At 39.3% G+C, this 12,639-nt stretch overlaps 1 protein-coding gene across 1 annotated transcript in view; it reads right to left on the bottom strand.

Moving 5' to 3' along the window:
- Positions 1–1,408: 1,408 nt before the first annotated feature.
- LTA4H (leukotriene A4 hydrolase) overlaps positions 1,409–12,639 on the bottom strand; it is a 29,287-nt gene continuing 18,056 nt past the window's right edge. Inside the window, exons 13-19 of the mRNA XM_057741348.1 lie at positions 11,557–11,660; positions 11,077–11,147; positions 8,784–8,838; positions 5,247–5,342; positions 3,128–3,210; positions 2,374–2,478; positions 1,409–1,694 (exon numbers count right to left, since the gene is read on the bottom strand). Coding sequence (XP_057597331.1) covers positions 1,577–1,694; positions 2,374–2,478; positions 3,128–3,210; positions 5,247–5,342; positions 8,784–8,838; positions 11,077–11,147; positions 11,557–11,660 — 632 coding nt within the window. The 3' untranslated portion in view covers positions 1,409–1,576. The remainder of the gene's footprint in view (positions 1,695–2,373; positions 2,479–3,127; positions 3,211–5,246; positions 5,343–8,783; positions 8,839–11,076; positions 11,148–11,556; positions 11,661–12,639) is intronic.

Raw genomic sequence — 12,639 nt, 5'->3', positions numbered from 1 at the left:
ATTTGTCTTTAGCACCCTCTATCTCCTTTATAGCATCCTTCAAGACCACCCTCAAGTGTCCCTTGCCACAATTCACTTTCAGTGTCACTCATCAGTATAACTGAAAAATGACTTTAGCTTAGAGTATGGGGAACACTTATAGTGCGAGGGAAGCCTCCAAAAGCATCACCTGGGTCCATGGGTTTGCTAAAGTCTAATCACTTAGACTGTGATTATATACCAGGGATTTGACCTGAAATCTCTCCTCTGATGTTCCTGGCGTGGAGACAAGTGACAGCAGAGCCTTAAGAAATAAAAGCGCACTGCAGTGTAGAAACATGTCTGGAAGGAGAGAACTGTTTGGGAGAGTGAGAACATGGGAGAAGTCTCAGGATTACAGGAAGGATTTTTTTTTACACTACATTAGCACTTTTGGAGGGTATTTAACAATGATATACCCCCACCCACATTTATGCTCTATGACACTATTTATTCTCTTTGCTAGAGTTTATTTGGCCAGGCGTGGACCAAAGCTCGGTCAGAGTCTCACCTTTGGGAATTTGGAATTGAGGCAGTCCCTCCATGTGGTAAGAACTATTGTAGAAGTAAATCTGGGGGGTAGCCAGACTATACAATTTGGACCAGAGAGACAGAAATGGGAGATGAGTATTGATGTCTCTGCTGTCCTGGTGTCAGTTCCCTTCTGTCTGTCCTCAGATTCTGACAACCTCCCCTACCCTGTATCCTTAAAATAATCCTCCTTTTCCCTTTCTGACTTCTAGTCGTTGGGGTTGCTGTCACTTACAATCAGAGAATCCTAATACAACAGTCGTTCCCAAAGTGTGTGCTGAGGCACCCTGGAGCACTGCATTACACTCATGGGGGTACTTTGTTACTCTCTCCCTTAGATCAAGTTGTTGTATTGCTTTTAATTCTTTCTTTCTCTGTGCTGTATGCTGTTTGTGGGTGGAGGGTGTTTGCTGACCACTAAGGAGATGAGGCAGGTTGAAGAGATTGTCAGGTACATCTGAGGGGCTGATGAGAAGCAGTGGTATTCAGGTTGGCCATCTGACCTTAAGGGACAGGAGAACAGGACAGCAAGTGGATCCGGGTGTGGGGAGCAGAGCACTCCCACTAGTTTATACATTTTGGTAAAGGAGTTCATCCTGTGTCCACCAGCTGGGTGGTGAGCAAATCTAACCAAGGATTCACATGTCAGGTTATTTAAAAAGCAAAATCCTAATTGTGTTGAATTTTTGGTGTGCAGCAGGTGCAAATTAGCTTAAAATAAGAGGTAAATAATATATTGACATATTTTGTGACCATAGTGGGAGAAAATGAATATGAAACAAATGAAAAAATTGACATTTATGAATCAAAAGTTTAAGCTTTGCTAAAATTCACTTCACAAAGAAAATGCCACTTGGGGTGGGAGGGGAGGTAGCTCAGCTTTATTTATGAAAACAATCACTGACAAAGCAATAAAAAGCCAAAACTGAAAAGACATCTTTAGTTACAATGTAAGCTGAAGTTTTGTATTTCTTTATGAATTCAATTTTAAAAAGAGAAATGTCTGAAATCAGCAATGGGCAGGTCTTTAATCCACTTTTAGATCTTTCCCCACAAGCATGGCAGTCACAGGGTGCATACACGCCTTGTGCTCTTGGTAGGCACGGATGGCTTGATCGTGGGATTTGTCAAAGGCAGCAAGGTCCCTGCATTAAAACAAAAAAAAGATGGATAATGACTTGTTGATTTATTTTGGCAAATTTTATTATACTTGCAAAGCAAACAGATTCATAATAGATATTTGTCATGGTTATATTTGTTTCAGAATTCCTGCCAAATTCATAGTCAAAATAACTTCACTGAGATAGTCTTAAATTGTATCTTGTAGCCAAGATACAACTTTTTTCACTTTTATCCAGCATTCCTTCATTATATGTCAAGCAACCTATTCTTCTACCTTATTGCGACATTTGAATCAGAAAGGTTTGGTTTACCCGCTTGATCCTTCTTGCATTTAACTTCAGATACTTTTTCTTGTCCTCCCCTACTCACCAATCATCTTCTACTTACTTTTAAAGATTTTTCTGTGTATATAAGATCGTCTTCAAATTATTTCCTTTTTACAAGCATCTAAACCTATTTGGCCCATATGGTAACCTATATATAATCCTTCTAAAAAAAACTAATGAAATCATCTCAAATTTTAAATATTTAGAAGTGTTAATTCCTATTCCAAAATTATGTCCATAATCTTTAACAAATTTAAAAATATTATTTTTAGATTGCATTTTACAAAGTATTTTAGCAACATCAAAAACATCTGTTTAAGATTTTTCTTTCCTATTCCTTATATGAAGTCAAAGCATAGTGAGACTTGGTTCTTACTTGAATAAGGGTCGTGTAAACTTCATTCTTCCTTGTTCAGTAGCCATTTTTAGAGCCAAAGGAATTGCTTCCTCCCATTTCGATTGAATGCAGAGTCGTAACCATCTAAAAGGAGGATTTTAGGGGGTATGGAGTAGAAAATGAGGAGGAAGAAGCAGGATATGACAGGTATATCTGAAAATTACTTTTGTAATGATGAATAATCCCATTACAGTTACATTGTACACCACTTTATATTGTGTCTTTATCCTAAGAATCTCAAATCCTTATATACACCATTCAATAACTCAATAAGAGGAGTTTGTTCTTGAAAAAGATGATACATTTTAAAAGGTTTGGATTATGTAGGTGCTCATGGACGTTACATATGCAGTTTCTGAAGGAATTAAACTTTGATTTAAGCTCATACTAGAAGTTTGAATTAAGAAAGATGAACAGAATCAAAGATTTCTAACTATTTCCATTTCAGAGTCCATTTGGCTAGTTGTGGAAGAATGCCTATTTACCACTGAATCCTTAATTCTAATTTTTTTAAAGGCAAGAGGAGCTTAGAACAAATTCTAACAAAAAATTAATATTATATTACAGATATTGCAACTATTCCTTAAAGATCATCATAATTATATATATAGATGCAGTAAATTTGAGAAGGATGTCTCAAGACTCATATATGTCTTATACACTGTTTTCCCTTTCTCCACCTTTTAAACTGGTTTTCCACTTTCTTCCACAGAGACAAGTTAAAATGATGTACCTGAATCGTATTTCAGAATTGTTAATGGCATTGAAGTTGTACACCTCTTGCATTCGCTTTATGTGCCCCAATGGAAGAGGTGCCTAGAGCAAAATAAAGAAGTATAACGTATCATTTCAACAGGATTCCTTGGAAGAAAGGAGCTGGAGAGAAATTCTTAGCCAGATTAAAATCCTCAATATTTTATAATATAGAAATAAGTTAGATAAAAATAAAAGAAACAAATGCACACTAAAATAAATTTGGTGCAAACTTATCCTGAATAAGGGTATTCTACTAGGAGCCAAGGGATAATTTAATTTGCGAGCCACTTGGAGAATTAAATGAGAAGTACTCTCTTCAGACTTTTTGGTATAAATACTAACTTTCAGATCCTTTCCAGAGTCTTTCAAGTTCTTCTTTACACCCTAACTATCTCAAATTTATTCTATTCTCCAGATTCAATCACAGTTAATTTTTTCCCTTACTGACTCCCCCCAGCTTTATCTTTGTATGTTTCCTCCGAGATCCCTTTTAAATTATCTATATCCCTACAAAATAGCAGTTTTTAAACTTTTATATTACAGACCTTTTTCAGAATCTGATGACGAATACGGACCCTTTTGTGATGAGGGAAAAATACATTGACCATATAAACACACACTTTTATGTACAGTTTCAGGGGGTTCATAAACTCCTGTGCCCAGATTAAGCCATGCTAAAGGGGAAAAATGTTTGGGTGAAGGAGAGGAAGAAGAGCTCAGTTTGGGCAGGCGGCGCGTCTGCGGTGCCTGCAGGGTGCAGGCAGAGGGTCCACTCGGGAGATGGTGACCCTCTGCTTCAGCCACCTCATCTCACAGAACCCTGCTCCACACTCGTTAACCATCGCTGCTCTCATGACTGCTGGACCCGTCTCAAGTTGTTTCTACGAGGCTCCAAGTCCGGCCGGGTAGGCCAGCTGGTTAAGGTCACCTCCTAGGCACCCTTCCTTTCCCAGTGTCTGCCGTGCCGCTCCCCAGTCATCCCATCGTGCTTTCTCTCTTCGTGGTTCCAGGCCACGCGGCAGGCGGGGCCACAGAAACGTGTGAGACCATGATGAGGGCTTCATGCACGACAAATGCTTTAAATCCCTCTTCCTCATTTTGTATCAATTCCATAGGAAGTTCTGTTCAAAGTCTTCTCGGTCCCTCTCAAGGTCCTTACACCTAAGAGCTCCCTGTCATGTAATAGCAAAGCCCCCGTCCCTATCTCCCTCTCAACATACAGCGTCTCCTCTCAGCTTCGCATATTCTTTTAACTACCTGGCTTTGACACCTTCAAATCTGCTTGAACTCCTTCCCGTTAACCCCCAATGCAGTCAGTCCCTAGACCTCGTGCTCCACGCTATGCGTTCTCCCTCTAATGTCCTGTGTTCTCCCTCCCCGCCAGCTCCCTCCCTCCTGTCCTGTACTCCTGCGAGCCTCCCAACTAACTTCACCACCAGCGTTCCTCGTGTCAGTCTAGCCTCCCCAGCACCAATGGAATAGTCTTCACAATCCACCATCTTATCAGATGACTCTCTTGTTAATGGTAAATCCTCGCGACTGCCGAGAATCACATCTAACATTCTTAGCTTGGCAGTCGAGACTCATCTCGTCTGATCCTAGCAGCCTTTCTGGTGTTCTCTTCATTAACCTCTTTCCCAGAGCTACGACTTCCTCCTTCTGCAACACTGGCCCCGCGGGCACCTCCTGCTCCTTCTGACTTGAACTTCTACCTCCCTGCTGCTCTGCTCCGCTCAAATCGAGCCCACGCCTCCAAAATCCTTCCTGACTACCCGAGTTGCAAGGGAGTCCTTCCTCCCTTTTTTCTCAAATGACACCTAAAATCCCTTTTTTTATTGCTAACTTTTGCACGTGTGACCTTTCCTACTACATTATAAACTTTTTGAGGACACGGCATATTTTTCTCACATATTTTTATATTCAGCACAATACTAAACATAGCAGGTGTTCAACACATTTGTAAGTAAACGAATGGATTTTAACAAACCATTTTTTCTATTAGTTTCCACATTAATATTTTTTCCAAGTGGGGTTCAACCATGAATTCTGTGCCTTTATGCCCATTTTAATTTCTAATGTTTTGAGCTAGTACTTACTCTCTGGAGCATCTGGGCTAAAAATTCATTTATCTGATGAGAAGAGAAGTCTTTTAGGTCTGCTGAGCTGAATGAATTTAAATCATCTTCTTTGGCCTAAAATAAATGTTGCCTGATTATTTCCATTCCTGTACAATTCAATAACATGCATTGGTTTATCTGACATAAAAGTAAAAGTTCAGAAAGAGAAATACAAGGATGCATTAGATTATAAAAAATAAATTTAAGCGTTAGCTATTTTAATCATTCTGAGATGGCATCACTCTAACTTAAAGAGCTGATATGACTCCTAAATCTATATTACTCAAGAAAAATTAGACTATTAACAGTAAGATTGGAGGAAACTTTTGACATCCTCTGTACCGTTCATGATATATAGATTTCCAAAGTAAAGAAACACTACAAAAAGCATGTCAACTAATTTATAGGCCAATTCAAAAATTTGGGTACATAATCAAATTGCATATTCTTTTAAATATCACACTACTGAACTCATAAGGCCACAAACGGATCTTTCCTTTAGTCTCCACACATTCAATTTTCCCCACTTAATCTTGGAAATCATCTAAGGAAAAAACAAGTGGGTCTATACTTTTCAATTTAGGATTCATTGTGAATTATCTTTGAGGAAATGATTAAGGAACATTAAATAAAGCTTATCGAGATAAGTATTTTTAAAATCATTTAAAATAGTCTTAAATTCTTTTAAACTAGGGTTTCTTTTAACTTTAAAAGAAATATATGCAAAGGTTAAAAAAAAAATCAAATAGGAGCAACTGAAAAATTCCTTTGCTTTTGCCTACTCCTTAGGTCTCAAAGTCCCACTCCTTAGCTCCTTGCATATCCTGCCAGAAAATTTAATGTATGCATATACATTCTTGTACAGAAACATTATTTTACACCTTCTTGCCCCTTCAAAACACCCTTACTATCAGAACTTCTTCCCTCTTTAGAACCTCACCTAAATATTAGAACTTACCGATCTCATTCTCTCCTCAAAAACATGCAAATTTAAACTACCTATTGAAGAGGTATTTATTAGCGGTAAAAACATAAAGAGCAGGGGAATGATAAACCAAAATTCATGGTCACGGTGACGTGGGAGGGCGAGGTGGGTAGAGAAGCATGAGATGGGGAGGGCAAAGTACTGACAGAGGGGGTACATATGCGCCACAGCCAGTCTGCTCCTCTGATAGGAAGCTGCTAGAGTTTATATTTGCTTACAAAAAGAAATCTTGAACTTAGATCTAAAAAGTTAGTAATGATCTTTTTTTTTTTTCTTTTTTTAAAAAATTTTATTTATTTATTTATTATTTGGAGGGGGTACACCAAGTTCAATCATCTGTTTTTATACACATATCCCCGTATTCCCTCCCTCCCTCGACTCCCCCCCCCACCCTCCCTGGAGTCCCCCCCACCCTCCCTGTCCCAGTCCTCTAAGGCATCTTCCATCCTCGAGTTGGACTCCCTTTGTTATACAACAACTTCCCACTGGCTATCTATTTTACAGTTGGTAGTATATAAATGTCTGTGCTACTCTCTCACTTCGTCTCAGCTTCCCCTTCACCCCCCGCCCCCTCCCAAACCTCGAGTTCTCCAGTCCAATTCTCTGCATCTGCGTCCTTGTTCTTGTCACTGAGTTCATCAGTACCATTTTTAGATTCCGTATATGTGAGTTAGCATACAATATTTGTCTTTCTCTTTCTGACTTACTTCACTCTGTATGACAGACTCTACGTCTTTCACCTCATGACATATAGCTCCATCTCATCCCTTTTTATAGCTGAGTAATATTCCATTGTATATATATATGCCACATCTTCTTTATCCATTCATTTGTTGATGGCATTTAGGTTGCTTCCATGTCCTGGCTATTGTAAATAGTGCTGCAATAAACATCATGGTACAAGTTTCTTTTGGGATTATGGTTTTCTTTGGGTATATGCCCAGTAGTGGGATTACTGGATCATATGGTAGTTCTATTTGTAGTTTTTTAAGGAACCTCCAAATTGTTTTCCATAGTGGCTGTACCAACTTACAGTCCCACCAACAGTGCAGGAGAGTTCCCTTTTCTCCACACCCTCTCCAACATTTGTGGTTTCCAGATTTTGTGATGATGGCCATTCTGATTGGTGTGAGGTGATACCTCATTGTGGCTTTGATTTGCATTTCTCTGATGATGAGTGATGTTGAGCATCTTTTCATGTGTTTGTTGGCCATTTGTATGTCTTCTTTGGAGAAATGTCTATTTAGGTCTTCTGCCCATTTGTGGATTGGGTTATTTGCTTTTTTGGTATTCAGCTGCATGAGCTGCTTGTATATTTTGGAGGTTAATCCTTTGTCCGTTGTTTCATAGGCAATTATTTTTTCCCATTCTGAGGGTTGCCTTCTAGTCTTGTTTATGGTTTCTTTCGCTGTGCAAAAGCTTTTAAGTTTCATGAGGTCCCATTTGTTTATTCTTGATTTTATTTCCATGATTCTAGGAGGTGGGTCAAAAAGGATCTTGCTTTGATGGATGTCACAGAGTGTTCTGCCTATGTTTTCCTCTCGGAGTTTTACAGTGTCTGGCCTTACATGTAGGTCTTTAATCCATTTGGAGTTTATTTTTGTGTATGGTGTTAGGAAGTGTTCTAATTTCATTCTTTTACATGTAGCTGTCCAATTTTCCCAGCACCACTTATTGAAGAGGCTGTCTTTTTTCCATTGTATATTCTTGCCTCCTTTGTCAAAGATAGGGTGCCCATATGTGTTTGGGCTTACTTCTGAGTTCTCTATTCTATTCCATTGATCTTCCTTTCTATTTTTGTGCCAGTACCATACTGTCTTGATCACTATGGCCTTGTAGTATAGTTTGAAGTCAGGAAGCCTGATTCCACCAACTCCATTTTTCTTTCTCAAGATTGCTTTGGCTATTCGGGGTCTTTTGTGTTTCCACACAAATCGTAAGATTTCTTGCTCTAGTTCTGTGAAAAATGCCAGTAATGATCTAACTTTGTTATGATGTTATGAGAATCTCCAAAAAGATGTTTATATTTTATTTAAAATTAAGAGTATCTTTTGCCATTGTTTCTTGTTCCACTTTCCTGATTTGCCTTACTCCTGATTTGGTTTCTCTTCCTTCTTCTGGCTCTGACTGGATTCTCCCAATACCTGGAGCTTTCTACTCCTCTCTCTTGTTCTCCACACCCAGACAAACTTTGGTGCAAACTATCATACCTCCCTATCTATTCTTTTAAGAGCCCATTCATCTTTCCTAAAAATCATTTACTCTCCCCTAAGAGGCCTATATTCCCCCACCCTTTTCCCTTTCAAGAGCAAGAAAAATCAGAACTAACACTATCAACATCCATTTGTTTTCCCCCTCAAATTTAACTTTACACATTGAGGGCTGGTATGATATTTTGGACAAACTTGACTTAACGAATAGCCTTTCCAAATACATGAGTTCATAAGTAAAGCAGCACTCCTCCACTTTATTGAGTAGAGATGCATTTGTACAATTCAAAAAGGAGTCAAAAATCATACGTTACTACTCACAGTAATCCATCTTTGACTTAAGGCAATACAAGCATTTGTCAGAGTCATATCGTAACTGCAAAGATTAAAAATGTTAGAGATTACATTTTATAAAAAGACACATGCTTTTGCATCAATGCCATTTTGAAGTTACAGAACATACTTAAATCTCAAAGTTCTTTGAAAATAAAGATAACTCCAGAGTGATGGAAATAGGAAATCTTCTACCTGACTTAAATATCACGGGTATCATCTAAGAACATGGAAATCCAAGTGGATACCAAATTAATGAAACACTGGATTATTCTTTGGAGAGAATGCCAAAACATCTCAGCAGAGACCGTCACATGCTTCAGTAGTGTAGGCTGAAGGGGCTGGGGCTGAGCGGAGCGTGTTCAGCGTTTCCTGGATGGCAGGAGCAGTTCCAGGCACAAAGGACGACGTGGTAAACACCACAAAGTCCTTGCTCTCATGGCTTTTACTTTCCGTTGTTCCAACCATCTAAACTGCGGGCGGCTGCTATGTGACAGGCACTTTTCTAGACAATGGGGAAATAATGGTGACACCCTTGGGAGACTCCAAAATCATGTGATTTTGTTCCTCTCTTTTCAGAAGAAAATAGGATTGACGAACTCTGACCATTAAGCAAAGCAACTTATGCTAAGGTTTATGTATTCTTAACTTGGAAAACAAATCATACATTTTGCAACAATGGAAGAGACCAGTAATGTGTGCAAGATCCTTGTAAAACATCCCTCTTTGTCCATAATTCACGCTTGCTTGCTGTGAAATGTTTCTGTTAGAGAACAGAGGGGTACCTGCCCTGCAGGGCCTAAATGGGGTAAGTTTTGATTAGAAGTGACCACTAAACTTGCTTTCAGAGAGTTTGTGCCCTGGGAGAGATAATAAAGGGGTCAAAGCAGTGACCTTCTTTGTATCAGCTGCCAGTTTATTTTCATGAAGTAGGCTGTGGACAGTAGACAAGCCTTTTTGTTTGCCCTCAAGACCAAGTGGAGAGACTTCCCTGGTGGCGCAGTGGTTAAGAATTCGCCTGCCAATGCAGACGACAAGGGTTCGAGCCCTGGTCCGGGAAGATCCCACATGCCATGGAGCAACTAAGCCCGTGAGCCACAACTACTGAAGCCCATGTGCCACAACTATTGAAGCGTGCCCGCCTAGAGCCTGTGCTCCACAACAAGAGAAGCCACTGTGATGAGAAGCCAGCACACCACAATGAAGAGTAGCCCCTACTTGCTGCAACTAGAGAATGCCCACACGCAGCAACAAAAACCCAATGCAGCCCCCCCCAAAAAAAGTGATGACACTATTAATTAGGGGTTAATACCAATAAAGTTTAGCAGTTAATCACCTTCAACTAGAACACAACTTAGCACTGATTTCATAAGGAACAACGGGACAGTAAAACCTTTGGCTGCTGTTTCCTGGTACCTGAAACTTCCTTCTCGTTGTAATGAAAAATTAAATAAGGATTCGCCCAGTGAGGGGAAGCAACCCTTACTTAGGACAAGGTCCTAAGAAAAGTAATGATTGAATTAGGTATGAGCCCCGTTCCCATGGTGCTTCAATGTCATGAAGGAGAAAGACTTAACAATCACAAATAAATCTAAGATTATGACTGTGGGCTGTGAAGAGGCGATACACAGCACCGAGAAACCCGAAATGGGAGACTTGACCTGGCTAGAGAGGTTAAGGAATGCTTCCACGAGGAAGCGGTTCTTGAGTTGATATTGGAATTAACTGGGTAAAGAGTACTCAAGGTGGAGGGAACAGCAAGGTCCTGGCTGCAGCATGGAGAAGTTAGCATCTCCTGATACGACTCTTGGGAGACCAAGGTTCAGGTCCCTGATTTGAGGAAGGTGTTTAGTTTAAAAGACAGGGTAACGGAGGGCTTACAACAACCAGGGTTTGAATCTCAACTCTCAGCAAGACACTTTACCCTAGCTAAGCCTCCTCTGGAAGTGGGGACACTGTTGTAATGATGAACATGATGCTTCCATGTTATTTTTCTTACTGCGACGGTTTTCAGGGAACAGGCAATATCAACTCTTCTCTATATCTCTCACCATCCTTGTGCAGAAAGGAGGTATGGACTCCATAATTACCTGCAATGAATTACACTAATTTATAATATCATGGAAATTACTTTTTTGACCTCAGGGTTAAGGTTCTAACTCCTAAGAACTCAACTCTCATCACAAACTAGCTTAAGGAAGGCATAAAATGCTTTCAGATATTTTGAGGAGCTCTAGGATTTAGGAGAATGAGAAGGAAAGCATGAGTAGGTAATACTGACTTGGGCTTCACGGGGGGCAGTCCAGGAGAGTACAGCCAGGTGTTCCAATCCACTTGATTGAGAATATCAACCTGAGAACAGAAGGAACACCCAGTTTGCTAGAGAACAATCTTTTCTATTGAAAAAAAAAAATCTAAAACAGACTTTTAGGTCCTCAAATCTATAATTCTGTCTACACTGAATAAATCTCTTTTCTAAAATAAATTTATATTAACTAGTAATGTTCTTTTAAATAATAAAAATAGGAAAATTAAGTACACACACAAATTTCTGAAACATATTATTGCAGATTGCTCTGAAATAGGAAAATTCTACACATTAGGTCATACTGTTGAGATTACATTTTAAAGAGGAAAATGCTGAAAGATTGAACCTTAAATTCTAAACTAATACTACTATTAAATAATTCAAAGCAGCCTAACAAATAGCCTTTAAATAAAGATATGGGCATGAAAAATAAGAAAGGTTTTAAAATGCAACCTTATCTTTAAAGTGGGAATACAGGAAATCCTTCCAGTCATCAGTGGTTATGCTCTTGTAGGAAAATTTCTCAACATACGCCTTTAAGAATTCCAGGAAAACCTCTAAGAGTTTTTAAAAAAGAAGAAAAGAAAAAGAAGTCAGTTAATGGAAAAGTAATTAGTTAACACATTTTTTTGGTGCCTTGCAGTGTACCAAACCACAGAGAATGGAGAACAGTCAGAAAATAGGGAAACTAGTGAGGACTTTAAAAGAATGTTCAAAAACAGAGGTAGGACTTAAGTTGTACCTTGAAGAACATATGTAATTTGGTGGAAGGGAGAAGAGAAATCCTAATTAGAGGTAAGGGGATGACACAAGACACAGAAAAGGAATATATAATACAAGTTCCAAAACCAATGATCTTTGTATAACTAGAAAAGAGGGACTTCCCTGGTGGCGCAGTGGTTAAGAATCCGCCTGCCAATGCAGGAACTGGGGTTCAAGCCCTGGTCCGGGAAGATCCCACATGCTGAGGAGCAACTAGGCCCGTGCACCGCAACCACTGAGCCCACGTGTTGCAATTACTGAAGCTCGAGTGCCTAGAGCCTGTGCTCCACAACAAGAGACACCACCGCCATGAGAAGCCCACACACTGCAACAGAGTAGCCACCGCTGACACAACTAGAAAAAAGCCCGTGAGCAGCAACGAAGACCCAGTGAAGTCATAAAAACATTAATTTTTTTAAAAAAAAGAGGAAAATAAGATTGGCCATCCAGAATGGATACAGATGAGAGAGGGCATTCAAAGTCCATTCACTAAGGAGAGCACACCTATATAATGAAGTACTATGATGGCATTAAAAAGCATAAGATAGATTTGTAAGTTCTGACATGGAAGGACGTATGTGAAATATTGTCGAATTAAAAAATAAATCTAGAACAAATATATAGTATTCATTTTCTGTAATAAAAGTAAATATATATATACATACGTATATATACACACACATATATTTGTTTGTTTATTCACTTATACTCAGTAAAAGCTCTGGAGCCATGCACACCGAACTGAGGGACTCTCACTTGTCACTCTTATAAACT

This window comes from Hippopotamus amphibius, chromosome 7, assembly GCF_030028045.1.
Source record: "Hippopotamus amphibius kiboko isolate mHipAmp2 chromosome 7, mHipAmp2.hap2, whole genome shotgun sequence".
NCBI lineage: Eukaryota > Metazoa > Chordata > Mammalia > Artiodactyla > Hippopotamidae > Hippopotamus > Hippopotamus amphibius.
Note: the sequence above shows the minus strand (reverse complement) of the source record. Positions and strands in the feature narration are given on the sequence as shown.